The sequence below is a fragment of the Eleutherodactylus coqui genome, chromosome 1 (genome assembly GCF_035609145.1).
Source record: "Eleutherodactylus coqui strain aEleCoq1 chromosome 1, aEleCoq1.hap1, whole genome shotgun sequence".
Lineage (NCBI taxonomy): Eukaryota > Metazoa > Chordata > Amphibia > Anura > Eleutherodactylidae > Eleutherodactylus > Eleutherodactylus coqui.
In genome coordinates, this window is record NC_089837.1 from 152,115,724 (window position 1) to 152,134,752 (window position 19,029).

General features: G+C 40.7%; 1 protein-coding gene across 2 annotated transcripts in view; it reads left to right on the top strand.

Moving 5' to 3' along the window:
- LOC136626915 (probable cation-transporting ATPase 13A5) overlaps positions 1–19,029 on the top strand; it is a 57,974-nt gene that overhangs the window by 1,328 nt on the left and 37,617 nt on the right. For both annotated transcript variants that reach the window (XM_066601877.1, XM_066601884.1), the window contains exons 2-7: positions 6,038–6,211; positions 9,955–10,101; positions 14,160–14,230; positions 15,674–15,754; positions 17,853–17,922; positions 18,026–18,160. In XM_066601877.1, the coding sequence (XP_066457974.1) occupies positions 6,038–6,211; positions 9,955–10,101; positions 14,160–14,230; positions 15,674–15,754; positions 17,853–17,922; positions 18,026–18,160 (678 nt within the window). The remainder of the gene's footprint in view (positions 1–6,037; positions 6,212–9,954; positions 10,102–14,159; positions 14,231–15,673; positions 15,755–17,852; positions 17,923–18,025; positions 18,161–19,029) is intronic.

Consider the following 19,029-nt stretch of genomic DNA (forward strand, 5'->3'; position numbering starts at 1 on the left):
TCGCTTGAGTAGTTTGCTTTAGCGAGTACGCTCGCTATAAGAGCTATAATTTTAATATTTTTTTTCGACATAACCGTATGAGTGCTTGTTTTTTGGAGGTACAAGTTGTATTTTTAATGTTTTAAAAATTAGGTGAGGTATAATGGGAAGGAATGCAAATGAGCAATTTTTCAGAGGTAAATAATGCAATACTTACTTTGGGCTTTTTTGTATGCAGCAATGACAATTATGTTGATTTTTTTATTATTTTGATCATTTTGTGGGAAAAACGGGAAACGGTTTTTTTTTAACATTTTTAATATTTTAAATTTTTTGAACATTTTAATTTTACTTAGGGGACTTGAACCAATTCAGTCTCAGGCCTTAGTCACATGGGCATTTTTTGCCGCGATTTGCGGATCGCATGACGGATGCGCACCTGCAAATCGCGTGACCGGGGCCGAAAAATCGCCCGAAAAAACTGCTCCTAGCCGCGTTTCAATAGAAACAGGCCACAGCTGTCCAGCGCATTGAATTCAATGGAGTCGGCAATACAGCCAGCTCCACTGAAAGCAATGCGCTGTGGGCGATCGCGGGATGAATTGTCGGGAAGGGCTTAAATATATGAGCCCTTCCCTGCAATTCATCCAGAAATGTGTAAAAAAATAAATATATATATATACTCATCTTGTCCCGGTAGACGGAGTTCAGCGCGGCCGGCCTGCAGTGGGTGTGAGTGGGTGTGAGTGAGAGCTGCCCCTCACACCCACTCACACCCACTGCAGGCCGGCCGCGCTGATCTCCGTCTGCCGGGACAAGGTGAGTATATATATATATTTTTTTAGTTTTACACATTTCTGGATGAATTGCAGGGAAGGGCTTATATATTTAAGCCCTTCCCGACAATTCATCCCGCGATCGCCGGCAGCCCATTGCTTTCAATGGAGCCGGCTGTATTGCCGGCTCCATTGAATTCAATGGGCAAACATCGTTCTTCTCTGCCACAGCTGTTACAGCTGTGGCAGAGAAGAATGATTTGTCTTCTATATGTTCTCAATGGGGTCAGCGCTGCTGTCGCCGGCCCCATTGAGCGCATATAGAGAAGAGAACAGGAATCGCAGATCGCAGATAGGTACGATCTGCAATTTCTGTTCTATAATTTATCGGACGAACGCATAAAAAGCGCTCATGTGTCCGATACCATTGCAAAGCAATGGTTTTAAAAAATCGCCAGACACATGCGCAAATCGCGCGAAAGAACGCCCGTCTGACTAAGGCCTCACAGTATATTGCATCTTTCCCCTTCAAATATTAAGCTCTGCCATAAGCAGGGCTTGATATGGTTAGATATATTGCAGCCCTGTAGACCTCCACTAGGCACAGAGCTACAATGGCAACCAACAGCATCCAGCAATTGCAACATGGTGATGGTAAGTCGGGCTGACAGGTTTACATGCCAAATAGCCGCGATCAGACCTAACTCAGATCTGTTGGCTGTTTGCGGGGGCGTGTCAGCTGTCAGAAGCAGTCAGCACCTGCTGGATATACAGTGAGCTCTGCACCTGAGCTCGGTTTATACCCCTCCTGCACCTCTGTGTCCTACAGTACATGTATATCACAGAGGGGTAAAAGTTAAAAGGGTTATCAAAAGATATAAATTTAGCCCATATCGACAACATAAGGGGCTAAGCATCTGATCAGTGGGTTCTGATTGCTGTGATCCCCACTAATCATGTGGCCACCAATGTGTCCTCTCATGGTAATGGAGCAGTGACCATGCAGGGATACAGTAACTCCATTTTCTCTATGGGACTGTTGAAGATAAGCCAAGTACAGTACTCAACTATCTCTAGCAGACCCATGGAGATGAATGAAGTGGCAATTGTCATGCCTGATTGCTGCTCCATTCATACAGCAGCAAACATGTTAGTAGAGTTTTTATGCATGTTTTGCTTGGCTCATATCCTGTCAGGGTCTCCATTTAACCCCTTCAGTAGCAGGTTTATTATTACCTGCCACTAAAAGGGTTAATATATGTAGCATAAAATATGTCACAGGATCTATTTTGGACTTAAACAGGTATTCCCATCTTGGGAATCCCCTTGCATTATGCTGCAAATCCGAAACTAAAGCATTTGCCAATAATATGCCTTTTTCAAAAATGCCACGTTTTCTTGAAAACTCTAGTTTTCTACGCTGGTGTTTATTGCTCAGTGCTAAGGAAATAGACTACCTCCACTATGGAGAGGAGATGGCCAGCACTTCTAACTCCATATGCAATGATCTACTGGGTGGCCAGGATATCTGCAGCACATGCATAATATCTCCTGACCGGACCACCAGCTACCACAGTGCTCTGATGTTTCTTTACATAGAAGGGCTACTGAGTAGTGCGCAGCTGGTGAGTTCTTCTAGCAACAGGCAGTAATGAGCAGTAAAGAAGACTACAGTTTTAGGGCTATTTCAGACGAACGTATATCGTCTCGGTTTTCACACCAGCACTTAGCTCCGCCCCCGTCCCACCCCTCCCATTGCAAATAGTTACGAGGGGCGGGGAAGGGGCGTGAGCTCAGTTCCCGCTCCTGGCTCTTCCATCCTCCTCCCCCCTGCAGACAAGGACACCGTATATCGGCTCGGCGTGAAAACCGACCCGATATACGGTCATCTGAAATAGCCCTTAGGGCTCCTTTCCACTGGCGATAGCGATATCGCTGCAACAAAATCGCAATGTTAAAATCGCAACGCTGCAAAATCGCAAGCTTCTGCGTTGCGATGCGAGAATCTACAATTTTTAATCCTAGCATCGCAGCTTGCCCCTAAACATCGCTAGTGGAAAGATTGTCATAGAACAACATGTGTGGGACTTTGCTGCGAGAGCTCGCACTCTTACATCGCACTGAAAACGTGCGATTACCTCGCCAGTGGAAAGGAGCCCTTACAAGAAAACTGGGTATTTTTGAAACAGATGTGTCATTGGTGAGTGATTTAGTTTCAGATTTGCAGCACTGGGGTCCCCAAAATGGAAATAACCCTTTAAGTTAGGACTTTAGGGAGCATAATTAACCTTTGTTATATGTCAGATGTATACTTGCTTCTGTTTTTTGCATAATTGCCAGGTTGCATAACTTGAATAATAAGTAATGTACTTAGCAACAATATACAACTTCCTGTATTGCGTATGGACGGTGTTTGCATACGCTGTCGATACAAAAGTATAGGGCTCATACTACGTGGTACGCCCCAAAAAATACATTATGCTGTGATCTATTTCTCATGTATGTCTACATGCAGTGTCTGCACGCTCATGTGCATGGATCAATGAAAGTCCATATACTATCATTGACTCCATTCAAGGAGCAATATACTGCAATATGAAAGTATTGCAGTGTATTGTAGAAGCAATCAGAAGATTTAATTTAATTTGAAACATTTTTAAAAGTTAAATTTTTTTTTTAATTAAAAAAACCTTTGCCCATTTTTAGTGTGAGAAATGTAAACAATAAAAAAATATAATTGGTACAACTGAAATATTAAAATATCGCATCACTAAGCCTGCATGGTGAATGTAAAAAAAATGCAATGCAAGCATAGCTTTATTTTGTCACCACTGTTTTCCCCAAAAATTGAATAAAAAACATGAAAAAGTCATACCCACCTATAAAAGATTCTAATAGCATCTATGTTCATCCTGCAAAAAAGAAACCATCATAGAGCTCTATAAACAAAAAAATAAAAACACAACTGTTTTTTTTTTCAGAAACAGTGGCATACTTATCAGTGGTTTGTATCAGTTCAGTTGCTTTGAAGTGAACTTGGTAGAGCTGCCATCAAACCTACAACTTGTGGTCAGGTGTGGCAATAGTTTTGTAAGAAAACAGCAAGGATGTAGCTAGGTTTTCCTGCACCTGAGGCAAAGGCATAGTTTGATGACTCCCCTTCCCTCCCAAATAATGCATTAATGTAACAAATTTATTTTCGTTACATTTTTTCCTACATTGTGGAGTCCAGATCTAGCCAACTTTAAGTAAAACCCCATAAGGCTCACGGATAGGGCCAGCCTTAAGTTAGCTAGCACCCTATGCAAGATTTGTTTTGGCACCCTCCCCCATTCAGTATTTAAAAAAAATAAGCTAAAACACTGAGTTAAGGCTGCATTCCCACGAATGTATATCGGCTCGGTTTTCACGCCGAGCCGATATACGTCATCCTCATCTTCAGGGGGGGGGGGGATGGAAGAGCCAGGAGCAGGAACTGAGCTCCCACCCCCTCTTTGCCTCCTCTCCACCCCTCTGCACTATTTGCAATGGGGAGAGGTGGGACGGGGGCGGGGCAAATTCTCAGAACTTAGCCCCGTCCCACCTCCTTTCATTGCAAATAGTGCAGAGGGGTGGAGAGGAGGCAGAGAGGGGGCAGGAGCTCAGTTCCTGCTCCTGGCTCTTCCATCCTCTCCCCCCTGCACATGAGGGTGACGTATATCGGCTTGGCGTGCAAACCGAGGCGATATACGTTCGTGGGAATGCAGCCTTAGTGTGATATAACTTTGCAAGCATGGTCTTAAGTGACCCATTGGTGTAGCACTACTACCCAGGGGTGTTGCTATGGTCTTAAAGGGAATCTATCAGCTAGTTTGAGCCCTATAAGCTAAGTCTGGGGACGTACGTTTTGTACTTATCTTCCTTGCTGTTTCCCCTTTGTCAGCAGTCAAACCCATTGCTGAACACACTGAAGTATGGGCTAAGTAGTCTTCCCATTCTGAAAGGGTCACATGATCATCACATCAAAGATCCTTCAGCCCTTTCCAGCACTAATCAACTGATTGCCTCCTTTGAATTTAGGCTGTGCTGGCACCCTCATTCCTCACTGCACCCGGGTCACATGCCCCACCTTCTGCCCAGCTACGCCCCTAGAAAACCATTATTATTTTTTATCCCTAGACAACCCCTTACAGTTATACTAACAGGGATTAACAGGGATTGCTGCTGTTTGTGCTACCACTCACAACACATATTTTGATTTGCCAGACAGGATTATGTAGAGTTATTAAAGAGTCAAAATAGTATACTTTACCTTACAGAGCCACCGAGGGTTTTTTTTTTTTTCACGTAAAAATGTTTTAAGTGACCAGAATGGTCCGTTCATGTCAATATGACAGGGACAGGTAGATCAGAACTTTATTAGAAGAAGCCTGCATAAAGCACTGCAGACCTCAGCTTCGTGGACTTCTATGCTTCTGATTTAGTAGGGCCTGTTACTTAACTGTTCCTAAATATGTATTGGCTTATTATAATTTAGGTTGATTAAGGTCACAAAAGAATAAAGCAGCCATTCTCTTATTTTCTAGCAGTGTTGTTCACACCTATAGCTTTAATGTCATTTAATCAGAGGTTGATTGCGTTAGGACAATACCTAGAAAAAGAGCTTAGCAACGGGGAGTATGTCCAATATTTATGTAACATGTTTGAGGATAACCTTGTTTGACTCTTTCATCAATTGTTAAAGGATTATGATAATGTATATGGCTGATTAGTGTGCAATACATATAGTCACATGTCAGATGAAGCATTAGCTTGGATCCACATGCATGTGTTCTCAAATACCAGTAGTGCCATGACCCTTCCAAATCACACCACTCTTCTGTACAGTTAATCTCTCCTTTCCTTCATAGTGGTCAAGTCTCCATAGCAGCCAAACTCTGCACACTCCTTCTTAGCAAGCAGTTACAATTATCTGATGTATTGTTTCTGCCAGCACTGAATACCACTCGCTCTGCAAACTCCCATGTAGATTAGTGTGCATGAGCTCTAAGACTGTGTTATTGATTTATACAGCTAGCAGCCAAATTCCATTATTTGCATTAGATTATTGAATATACATATAAACAGTCAATGTTAGACAGTTTTTCCTAGGACTATCACTATATATGTTAATAAATCATGCTTTTGAAGTATTAAAAGGAGCATTTCAATTGGTTAAAACATATGTTGTAGCTATTCACTAATGGGTTTTGGACAGTATGATTTATGTCATTGAATGAAATCTTTCTATATTCTGTCAATAGGAAATCTTTGGCTATAGACTAAGTGCACTTTGGATTATCTTGTGTGTGATTGGCTACTGTCTATCAGGTGGCGTTCTTCTTCTCCTCTTTTATTGGAAGCCTGAATGGAGTGTCTGGGCAAACTGTGTCCCTTCGTCTTTGGAAAAAGCCAATGTGATTTTACTAAGATCAACTGTAAGTACCTGCTATTTCATATTTAACATACAGTTCAAAATATTTTAGATACCTATAAGAAGTAGCTTGCCATCTTTATTCAGTCTCATTTACCTTTCCCTTTAAACAACCGTCAAAGGCAGCCCTGAATGAATTCAAACATATATGAGATCTGATCCCTATAGTAATTCATTGACACTATGTTTTACACAATTTTTTTATTAAAATGTATAGGACTCTTGCAGTTCTGCTTGGTCTGTTACATCTAATGCAGCTGTTTCTGCACGCTTCCTTCTGTAAATGAAGGCATAATACAGCCACTGTAGTCATCAACATCTAATTTCAATGGTCAGTTGAAAATGTGACTGATTAATGGCCAATGACAAGGTAAATGTATGAGGGTTGTGTAACCTAAAGATACTTTAACACTGTAGTAGTTGTAAAGGCCCACTTACACAGAGCGATGGTCGCTAAAAAATTGCTAAAAGGTGATTATTTTAGCGATAATCATTGCATCTCAATGTGCGCCCATCGTGAACTTTTCGTGCACTGCTAGCTGATCATTAAATTCAGTCCAACCTAAAAATTGTCATTCAGCCTTATCAGCAGTTCTGCACAGGGAGTGCTGATAGCATTGTTTCCCATTGGAGAACAAAGGATCTGAATGCAGATAATTGCCCTTGGGCTATTAACTGCTTCCAGCTAAGGCTTCATTTACACACCTAATTGCTCTTAAGTAGCTGAGTAACTACTTAAACGTTTATGCAAAGTGATCGCTCAAAGCTGTCATTCAAACTGTCGTTTGAGCGATCATCAGCCCGTGTAAATGGGCCTTAAGTAGTGACGAGCAATTAGTGGAATAATTGATTCATGTCAGGATTGGGCCAATTTCACCAAAATCAATGTGAATTGGAATGTCCAATCCCAAGTTTGATTAAAGTAAATGAGAATAAAAATCAGTTTCACTAATTTGGCCTCCAGAAGGCTCCCAATGGACACATCTGGGGAACACTGTGCACCTCCCAAAATTGGTGAAAATAGTGTACAGTGGTGTAGAGGGTCAATCGTAGCACAGGGGTGTGAGTTGCTATGTTAACCCTCTCTGCCTCTAGATGGATCAAGCACTTCATCCTCTTCCACCTTCTCTTCCTCTTTGTCGTCCTCCGTTTTTACTTCCATCCACCCTCATCTTCCTTTTCAGAGGAAAGATATGGTTGGGCATCAGTGAATTCAATGTATTGGTCTTCTCCATCCAGTTGTTTGGACTCAATCTGCACCTCAGACTGATCAATGTGGACTGCTTTCTAGGATGCGGGGGATTTTGCATGGGGTGAAGTAGAGGGGGATGCTCATGACTGACTGGTACAGAATGACTGCTGTATGCCTGAGACTGGGAGAACAATGAGGTTTTGGTACTGGATCACTGCACAAGAGGCGGGGAAATTGAGGAAGCCCTCTTACCCTACTCACATCATTGGGGAATCCTTTGGGCCCGCCATTCCTGGCATTTTTGGCTGGTTTGCATTCATTCATGGTCCTCTTCCTTGGCATCTTCTTTTCTTCTCCCTAATCCCTAATCCCTTTAAGTCTACTTCTTTTTCACTTTAGCACTTTCCTGTGGCTTTATAGTTCTCTCTCTCGATGGAGCTTATTCTCTAGCATCTTCTCCTGCCGCCATCCAGGCCACGCACCCTTAACATAGGAACTTTGACCTGGCCTGACAGGTCACTCAATGTATCAAAGTCAAATTTTATGATTATACAGCGGTGGTGAGAATGTAACAAATTGAATGACACCAAAATCATCCAGCAAACCTTATGCAAAGGGGGCGAAGTGTGGTGCAAGAAAAATCCTGTAGGCTTTTTTATACTAGATTACTTAAAGGCCATTTAGACACAATGATTATCGCTCAAAATTCGCTCATAAGCCGTTTTTTAAGTGATAATCGTTGCGGCTTAACATCCGGCAATTGTGCATTGGTCGTGCACTGTTTATTCATTGATCATTTCTAGCAAGCTAGAAATGAGCAATGAGCCTTATCAACACTGCCCATTGATATCTCAGCAGGCGGTGCTGATAGCATTCTTTCAGCTGGCATTCCGTTGGCAGTTCTCAGCAGGACACCAGCTTAAAGCTCTGAGAACAATGCAGCTGTTTGCATATTCAAAACAGCTGCATTGTTCTCGAGCTATAGCGGAGGTATCCCGCTCAGCCTGCATGACTCTTAAGTATCTAATTAGCTACTTAGAGTTATGCAAAGACGATTGCTCAAAACTGTCACTTAAACATCGCTCCATGTAAATGGGCCTTTAGTCATTGTTTTTGGTTGGGCATGTTTTAATGTAACTTTTCAGCTAATTTGGTAGTTTGCACAAAACCACTGCTAGCTGTGTAAAGCCTGCAAATTATCCTTAGTGGCTGGACTTGTGATGAGGCCACTGACATGCACTGTGTGTTTATGATGTTTCCCTGTTTGGATTTCTCTTTGTTTTATATTTACAAAAAAACACTGCCAACTAAATAAGCCACATTGGCACAATATGTGAGAACTGAAGGCCACAGATTATATCTTGTATATTTGTCAACTGGCCTTGTTTGGTTTAGCAGAATTGAATTCTCCTCACCTCACTGCTAGCTGCATAAGGTCTGCAATTAATTTGCAGTTGCTGGACTGGCGACTTTGAACAATGTCAGAAGCGTTTAACAGAGAACTGTAAAATTCCCCACATCAAAGCGTAGTTTGTCTGTCTGCTTTACTGTTCCATCCTTGGCCTATGAAAAGGCTCTCAGAGGCTACTTGTGTGTAGTGGACCTCTTTATCCGCTTATGGGGAGCTTGTTGACCACTAGACACCTCTATGATGCAATCAAAGAGATTTAGATCTGTTAACACAATTGAGAGAGGGTACATTTTTAGAAGGCGAAAAGCTGGATGGTTGTTTCAATGAATAGCCCACCACCATGAACAACTAAACTGGTCAGCTGTTGAGTGGAACTGGGTTGTCTTCAGTGATGAATCCAGGTTTAGTTTGGGCACTGACAACGGCCATGTTCATGTCTGCAGACCTTCAATTCTGCTTTTGGTGTAAAGCGGCACACTGCCCCCACTGCTGGTGTGATAATCTAGGGGTCCTTTTTAATATGACAGTCGGTCACCCCTAGTAGTGGTACAAGGGACAATGACAGCTTAGTGACATGTTCAGGACCTCCTGCAGCCACATGAGTTACCTCTCATGGCGGCTTCCAAAAGACGCTTTGTTTCCAGCAGGATAATGCTTGTCCGCACACAAGGGGGTCACAGGAATGCCTCGATAATAATGCCACACTTCCGTGGCCTATTGAGTCACCAGATGTATCACCAATAGAGCTTGTATGGGACCATCATGGATGCCAACTTCGACAGCCTACGAGTTTGCATGATCTAGAGGATCAGTTATAGCAAATGTGGACTAATATGCCGCAGGATACCATACAGAACCTATATGCCTCCATGCTTGTCCGTATCACATCTTGCATTCAAACTGGAGGCGGACCAACAGGGTACTAGAGCCTCCCTTCATGTGTTTTGTTTTCTGCAATATATGATCATTTTGCTCTAATATTGCAATCATAGAAAGTCTCATTCAATTCTGACAACTCTTTCTGGGTGCTTACTTTTTGATATATAGTGCACATGTTTATTATTTTGTTATTTAATATAGTGGACAATATTCAGATTCTACTTTCTCATAATCTCCTGTTATACCAATCCTGTTATTTTTTTAGGATGAAAGGAAAAAATACACTAGAAAGAAAGTGCGCTGGATTATCTTGGACCAATATAAAGATGCCCTTTTATGTGAATCCAAATGCTCTGTCATATCTGATAATGACTCCATTGTAAATAGAGCAATAAGAAGGCCAGATGTCAAGGTATGCCTTTTTTTTCCTGTGCAGAAAATATTATATTTTAGCACTTTTTAAAACTTATTTTTCTCATTTTCAAATAGTACTACAATAAGTTGCTGAGAATAGGTACTTTTTTGTAACAACTTCGTCGATTCAACATAACAATGCAAATTAATTGGGTCCAGGGTGAGTGTTCTGAACAAACAGAAGACTAGTGTGGCAAAATGCTGTTGTAAATCTTCTTATTTAGATGAACTTCTATTACGATTTATTGATAGACTGAACATGGAAAGCAAAAGGTTTTTACTTAATGGGGGAAAGAATGAAGAAGTAGGGGGAGAAAGGTAAAGATGGAGGAGGATAAAAAAGGGAATTTTTTTCTCTTTTGAGTTGGAGGGTAAAATAAATTGAATTGTGAAGGAGTTAGTGGTTGAGCATTGCTCTAAATTCTGGGGAATTCTGAAACTCAATCCAATAATGCCATGTTAAGGAGAATTTTGCCTGTGCTTCCTTAATAAAATGAATGAGGTCCTCCACCTCCATAATCTTCTGTATTGTGTTGAACCATAATGAAATAGAGAGTGGGTAGGGTTGTCTCAATAATTTTGGAATGCAGATTCTTGCTGCATGAACCAGATGGCGCACTACAGAGTGCTTGTAAATAGACATTAGGATATCACTGAGATGCAGAAGAAAGAATGCAAGTGAATTGAGAAGGGCACATTTGGTAAATTTTGATATAATACACCATATAGGGAGCCCAGTACTATGAATAAAGCATTATAGGTGGGGGCCCTGTTACAGGTTTTGCATTGGGGCCCAGGAGCTTCTAGTTACACCTTTGTGTTAAGGAGTTAAGAGAAGTTGGTGGTCCCCAAGAAAAACTTTTGCAGCCAGGCCCATGAGCCTTTAGCTACGTCCCTGGCCAGACCAGAAACAGACCAACACTGGGAAATCTCAGAATATACAGAGTAAGGTTCCCTGCTCCAACCCACATCTGCAGCATAGTAGGATATTATTTTTATGTAAGCAGGAGGGCACCCTGTACCACAGAGAGAGGATCTTAAGTCCTGTTTCCTGAAACCTACTACAGAAGGAAGATGTGTAAGTGAGATTGTATATTCTATCTTTCTGTTCTATCGTGAGGAACCGTGACAAGTCTCTTTCCCAACTCTGAATATAGTTGGGGTCTGGAGCATCGGATTGGGACATTAGAATTTTGTAGATACGTGAGAGGGTGTGTCGGGAGGGACCTTCTGCACTGCAGAGAGATTCAAAGGGTGTTTTCAACTGTGCAAATCCTGCAGCGTTAGGTAGGGATGTAAGGAAGTATCAGAGTTGGATGATGTTGCAGGATGACAGGGGAGTGGGGTCTATGATTCCTGCTAATTTGTCAGCAGAGAGCCAGCACCTCTCATTTGTTAATGAAAAAGTGCAGATTTTGGCAAGCAAACATGCTGGGCTGTCTGCACGCCTCCCAATAATTTTTATTTAGAGGCTATTTATACACAGCTCACCTTCTCTCAGGATTAGGAAACCAGAAACTCCAGTTCTTGGGATTAATTGAAGCATTAGAGATCGTTTTCCCATGCAGCATATGCTTATGGCATATTCTATTGATAGGCATTAGATGCCTATGATCGCAAAGTCTTTTAAAAGTTGGTAGGAATAAAATTTGTCACATGGAACCTTATGAGCCAATCAAAAATAAGCAAGAATGGCAGCGGATCCGCTTCCATGCATAAAAAATAATGTTTTATTCCATCTTTTGAAACATAATAGGCAGCAAATCAATGGATGTCCTGGATTCAGTTTAGCTTATATATAAAGTGTGTATGTATTACTGTTACCTACACTTGCTGCAGCACATGAACATTTTAGCCATTCAAGTATCCAAATAAATAAGTAGCAATTATTAAATTGCACAAAATGTCCTGGACTGTTCTCACCATCAGCCAACTTTCAGACAATGTTCCTATAGATATTTATAACAGTTTTTAGTTGACTATCTCGTCTTATATCCCAATAAGTAAATAGTTCTTGCTGCTACTATCAGTATCAACAATACTCCCGTCTATGGACTGTTTGTTTTGCAGAATATAGGCTATTGATACGGGACGATTATCGCACTAGCTAACAAATTTGAACGATAATCGTGCAGTACAAATGCACAAAAACCACTCACATTTCGTTCACAGATTCTTATAGCTGATTTTTTCAGACAGCATTAAAACCATTGCTGGATCGCAGGCTTGTGGTTTTGTGTAAAGGCTTCCCGCTCAGTGCTTTATATTGCAGGTGAAGCGCTGAGCGAGAAGTCAGCGATCTAGCGGTGGTCTGTCAGTGTACACACTCTGCATGAGCGCTAACAACCTTAGCCATGACGTTAGGACTTGTGTAGTCGATTATCTGACTGTTGGCCCATGTAAAAGGGCCATTAGTCCTATCCCAGTGAATGAGACTAATCTACAATACCAGGCCCAGCTCATAGACAAGAACATCGCTGTTTATAAAGGGAAATTCAGACCGTTTTTTTCTCATTTCAGGATAACCCTTTAATTTTTTTTTTACAATATAGCACAGCTACTTTTGTAATTAACTCCTTTAAACAATAGGAACTGGGTTCCTTTTCTCAAGTTTTGGCAAGCCTTTACACATGGTGGTGGGAATTTGTTAAGACCGGTGTTTCAAATGTTGTTTCTATATGATTCCAAACAGGTGCAAGATATGCCTAATGTATGAAGAGGTGCATGCCTCTTCATATATTGGGGGCATCATGGGCTATCCGTACATGTAAAAAAAAAATCGACACCATCTCCAAGCTGAAATAGGTTTCTGGTATAATTTATGCCAGTTTCTAGTGTAAATTACATCTAAATTTATCAAGCCAGGGTGGTCATGCTCCCTCTGAATAAGGCACTCCTCTTTTTTACAAACCTAGCAGGGTAAATTTGAAAAAGTTGCAACATTCTTTGCATTTCCTTATAATTAAGGGATATGTATCCATCTATCATTATATAGCCATCTTTTATATCCTGGCCATGTCTATTTTCTTTCCCATAATTGTTGTCTGGTTACAGAATAAAGTAAAAATAAGCCCACATAGTTTTATACGTCGTACTGAGGTGAGAGAATACAGTGAGACTTAAAGACTTGGCATGAGTAGAAAATTCAACAGAAAGTTGCACACATGCCAGTTGCTCTGACCTCATTGACTTGGCACAAAAAATAGCAGTGCAAGATTTATGCAAGCGCATATTATTCTTAGCCTGGGTAACCAAGTGTAATGAATAAAGTGCATTGTACTGCAAATTCTGAGATTATATTAAACAACTATCACAGGGGTGCGAATAGGGAAATTCTAACTAGACTATAAATCAGAAGTACCAAAACTGCTGCCTCTAACTAAACAATGTATAACTATGAGTGGTACTGGATATGACCACAAAAGCCATGACAATTAGTAATTCCCAACTAGATCTTTAATAATAAGCTCAATGATTTATAGGAAAGATGTATATTACAGCACACATGTGCAGCACTGCAAAGCTCTTTTGAAGTCATATACAAAAGACAGAGAAATGCAGTTATATGGGGAAATTATTGAGGGTGGGGGTGGGGTCTTCTATACTATTTGCCTCCTATTGACTTGGAAAATGTGAATATTGTCGCAGCTCTCAATGTCTATATGGTTTATTTGCAACATGATGAGGGGGAGAAGATAGTCACAGTTGATCACGTATTGTGAATGGTGGATCCTGCCCTATCTTGATATAGATGTTCACTTTTATTGTAATCCTGCCTGTGATGATAATGAGATGACTGCCATAAAGTTTTTTTTTACAGATCAGGAAATATCAGACCATTACTAGGCTCTGTGGTCAGTGTGACAAATGCAGAATTTTGGGATTTTTTAAGTACTGATTGTGACCGAAAATGAAAATAAAAATCACCAAAAATTCGTGAAAATATGTTTGACATAAAAACTTGAGTTATACAACAGGTCATTTTCTGATGACGCATCCCCTTTAAGATTTGGCGTATTCTTAATTATCTTCATTTTTACTCTTTGCTGTTTACAGGTAAAATTCATACGGGTACAGAAGATTCGATATGTCTGGGATTATTCTAAAAAGAAATTTGAGAAAATTGGGTATGTTTGACTATATGTCCAAGATATACAGTAGCTATGGAGCCGGTCACATGTTCTTTCCTCCAGCGCTGCAGAGACGGCCGACTTCAGGTACGACCGTCTTCTCACTGACAGTCACACGGGCGCATCGGCGCCGGTGTACGGGTGCCGATGCGCCCGTGTGACTGAGGCCTCTGATTGTTAGCAGATTGTTAGTGCCCAGAGGTGGGGTGTCAGTATTTGTGAATCAGTCTAATTTGTTGGCTGTTCTCAAACCACAGTAGCAAGAATATACCAAGACTGGCTGAACCAGGGACAGACTTAAAAGATCACACAGTGGCAGGTCACAAGTTGTAGATCCTAGAGGTGAGCGACAGGTGGCACATCTGGTATCTCAGCAATGATGTACCACAGTGGACCAACTCATCCAGCAGTACAACATTGGGGAAGTTAGACAGATTTCCAGAATGACTGGGATTCAAAAGCTGAAGACTGACAAGCATGCCCCTGAAGATCCTGCATCATCAACAATGCCTTGTATAGGCCCAGGGAAGATGGCAATGGACCTTACACAAATTGTAGAAGGTTGTCTGGAGTGTTGAGCGCCATTTCTTGTTGAAACATATGGATAGCTAGGTTCACATCTGGTGTAACCAGCATTAAGCCCTATCAATGGGTGTACCATTTGGGTTCAACAGGCTAGTGGTGATCACATCAAGTCTGGGAACCGTTTTCCTGGCATGGCCTAGGACCATTGGTCATTGTACCACAATCCTTGAGTGCTGAACAGTACACTGATCTGTTAGCTGACCAGCTGCAACCATACCTTCAGGAAGTCTTACTTGACCACAGTGCCATCTATTAACAGGACAACACTTTGTGTTATCAAGTTCGGCTCACTAGGGAGTTGTTGGAGGAACACAAGAATGAATTCTCTACTCTGCCTTGGCTCCAAACTCACCAACTGTGACCCCATTAACCATGTTTGGGACATGCTAGAAAGGGCTGTGAGATCTGCTCCCATTTATCCGCAAAATGTGCACTAACTAACAGAGCTGCTACAGTGAGCATTGGTTGAGTCTCAACCAATGTACGGCATCTTGTGGAATCCGTTCCCTGATATCTAAAAGCCATGATCGCCCAAAAAGGTGGACCAACCCGTTATTGAGTACGAATTCCTAACTGCAGTGATCATTCAGTGTATAGTCATCAGTGTATTTTTGTGATGTCTGCAGCTGCAACCCTTACATTTTTGGAATACGGTAATATACAGTAAATCTTCCATGAATTGCCAATAAATTTTGGAATATCTAGGCAAGCAGACATTTTTTATAAATATTTATATCACAATAGTATGTTATTTAATTCTGTAAATATCTATTTTTGAAAGAGTTTAATGTATCTTATATTTACTAACTAAATGCATCTATCTATCTGTTTGTATGTCTGTTTTTGTAATTCCAGAACTTTAGAAGAAGACCACTCTTGTTATAGCATACATTCAAAGTATGGATCTGGTCTGACAACAGAAGAACAAGACATCAGGTAATAAGTACTTGAATGCTTGATATCAATACATATGATTATGTGATTATGTATTCATTTTACTTCCTGAACACTGTTCTTTAATATATGTAATTGCGTTTTACACACAGCCGATTCAACAAATGTATATGAATGTAAATGCAAACTGATTTTAACTATTTTGTAAGACTACTAATTTGTAAATTAACTACTAATTAATGTTAACTGAACCGAGCAGTAAAAAAACACCCTAAATTTGCTCTAAGTGTACCTGGGATATTTTCAATGTCTTGCTAAAAACACATAATTGGCAATGTAAGATAAGGTATTTCAAAATAATAAAATCAAAGTGCGGCAGCATCAGTGGTGCAAACAGACAAAAGTCCTTAATTCTTCCAAGATGACAATAAACAGCAACGTTTCGACTCTAATGAGTCTTTCTCAAGCATGCTTTGCACCACTGATGCTGTCACACTTTGATTTTATTATTATTGTATACTTGGACCTTGGATTCAGGTTCTAACGTTGCATTGAGCTGGAGACAGAAGTTAGGACTGTGCTGCTGGCACCTATTTTTAAAGTATTTCAAAATATCACTGCCTAGTAACTTCAAGGTGAGTCACAGAATCATTCTTGAAATTTTGGGCACGTACGTTCTCCTTCATGAGAACTTTGATTGTGTAATATTTTGTCTTGGTCAATAAAATTTCCAATAATGATCCTGTGGCTCGTCTTATTGTGAAATTACTGGGCAGAGCTCTTATGAAGTACCCTATGTTTTTCTTATATTTATATATGCTGGATTGTTAATGCCATCTTGTTCACTAACCATACATTGTGCAATGTTAAATTAATTTCAGTTACGTGGATAAAAGTAAACTTTTTGTTTAAACTTCTTGGTATTTTTTGCTTTTAATAGAAACCTAAAGCACTGGAAAACAATTAGTTAGTTACATTCAGATATTTAGGAAGTGTATCTATTTATGGTTCAAAAGTATTTTATTAACGAACTGTAGTATACAATGAGAAATGGTTTGACATTTAAAATATGTTTTACAGCAGAATGATACATTTCCTTTGCTCTAAGTCAAACTGATTAATTCTTGTATTTTAATCTATATAAACAGTAATAGAAAGCTAGGCCTGTGCTCTCGCCAGACACGCTGAAACCATAACTAAGTCCATGGGAAAGGGATAAGGAGGAGGGAAGGGTGCGGGGGAAGTGGTATGCCCTACAGCCAAAAGGCCCTATGTTACTTATAGTAATGTTTTATTAAGTGGAGAATAAAGTAGTTTTCATGGTTATGGGGCTACAACACCAGATGCTAACCATGCGTCCAAGCGGGGTGAAGAGCGGAATACTATCCACGCTGCTCGTGCTGTAAAAGCTGGTGTGTTGGTTGTCGTCATCAGCGCCAAGCTCTTCCATATGCATTATATTATCTAATGCTTCTAGCCATAGCAGTCGTGTGGGGGGTGATGTTGATTTCCATAATTGAGGGGAAAGTTGACGCATGGCTAGGAGAAAGAATCTGAGTGGACTTGTTTTGGTCATTGTCATAGAGCCAGGAAGCAGTGTAAGGAGAGCCATTTCTGGGGAGAAGGTCATGGTGGAGTGAAAAGCCACGTTGTATAGGCTATTTATAGTGTGCCATACAGGCAGGAGTAAGGGGCAGGACCACCATATATGTAAGAAGGAGCCTTCACCTGAGGAGCATCTCCAGCAAATGTTTGGGGACTGGGGAATCATTTTGGGCAGTCGTGATGGAGTTCGGTACCATTGGGTTAGAAGTTTATAGTTGAGTTCTTGGAACTTGCTCGACCTAGCAGTTTTGTGTGTCAAAATAAAGATTTTGGCCCATTGTTCCTCTGAAAGTTTTACCTATTTCTTTTTCCCAACCTTGCTTAAATACCAATGGGTCTTTCCCTGTCTTCTCTGCCAGCAAAATATGGTATACCTGAGAGATCTCTTTTGTAGGTGGAGTGGATAACATGCATAATTTTTCAAATTGAGATAAAGGAGCTATGAGTTGAGTACTAGGACTGAGAGACTGTATGTATGTTCGTATCTGTAGAAGTGTATCTATTTACAAACAATACTTTTCCTTATTTGTTGCAGGAGGCTAGTATGTGGACATAACATGATTGAAGTTGAAGTGGCTCCCCTCTGGAAATTATTAATCAATAAAGTACGTATACTGTACATCAATTGTACTTAAGGATTGAATTTTAAAGGCTTAATAGTTACAAAACAATAAAATAAATAACTGATTTTGTTTCTGTCATACACAGGTGTTGAATCTATTCTATTTGTACCAGTTTTTTACTGTAGTCCTGTGGTTGGCTGAAGGGTACTTGGGCTATGCCATTGCCATTCTCCTGTTGTGCTGTTGCACAATTACTTTATCTCTCATGGAACTAAGACAGGTATACTGACTATTTCTTATTAAAAAAGCAATTACGTTAATTCACTAATTGGAAAAGAGAAACAATAAAAGTTGCACATCTAGCATAAGGGCCATTTACACGGGATGATTATCGCTCAAAGTTTGTTCAAACTAACCAATTTGAGTGATAATTGTCCAGCGTAAGTGCAAAAAATAGTTTACTATTGGTTATCGCTGACTTTCAGTCAGTATAAAAAACATTGTTGGATAGCGGGCTTGTTGTTGTGTGTAAACGCTCCCTGCTCAGTGCCTAACATAGAAAGTGAAGCACTAAATGAATAGCCAGCGAGAAGTCCGCGATCCAGCAGTAAAGTCTGCCATTTTAAACGCTTTGCACGAGCGCTGATGACCGTAGCGGGGATGTCAGCATATATGCAGTCATTTAGATGACTCTCATCCCATCTAAATGGGACCTAAGGCTCTGTTCACACATTGGTTCAACCTAAAGCCAGGGGTTCCATCTATACCCTTATAATAGGATTCAGAAGGAGCCCTGAAATTAAACCAAATGCTTCTGCTGCTCAAACACCTATAAGGTTACCAGTTTAGCAGGACAAAATACCATGGCCTTCTATGCGATTTTGCATGGCATGAATGCCAAACGCAAAGAGAAACCTGCTCAAACCAAGACTTTATTGGTCTAAGTTTGACCCATGGAAGCCTATGGTTTCCCTCAGAGGTTTTGTCTGAATCTTCGAAAATGTTTGGAAACTTTGGGATAGAGACTGAAATGCTGCGTGAGCACAGGTTTACATGTTGAGTGGTTGCCTTGTGTTTCTGTAATCAGTCAGTGCCACATGGGGGCTTGGGGATTAGTACTGTTGCCTTGCAGCACAGGGTCTTGGATTG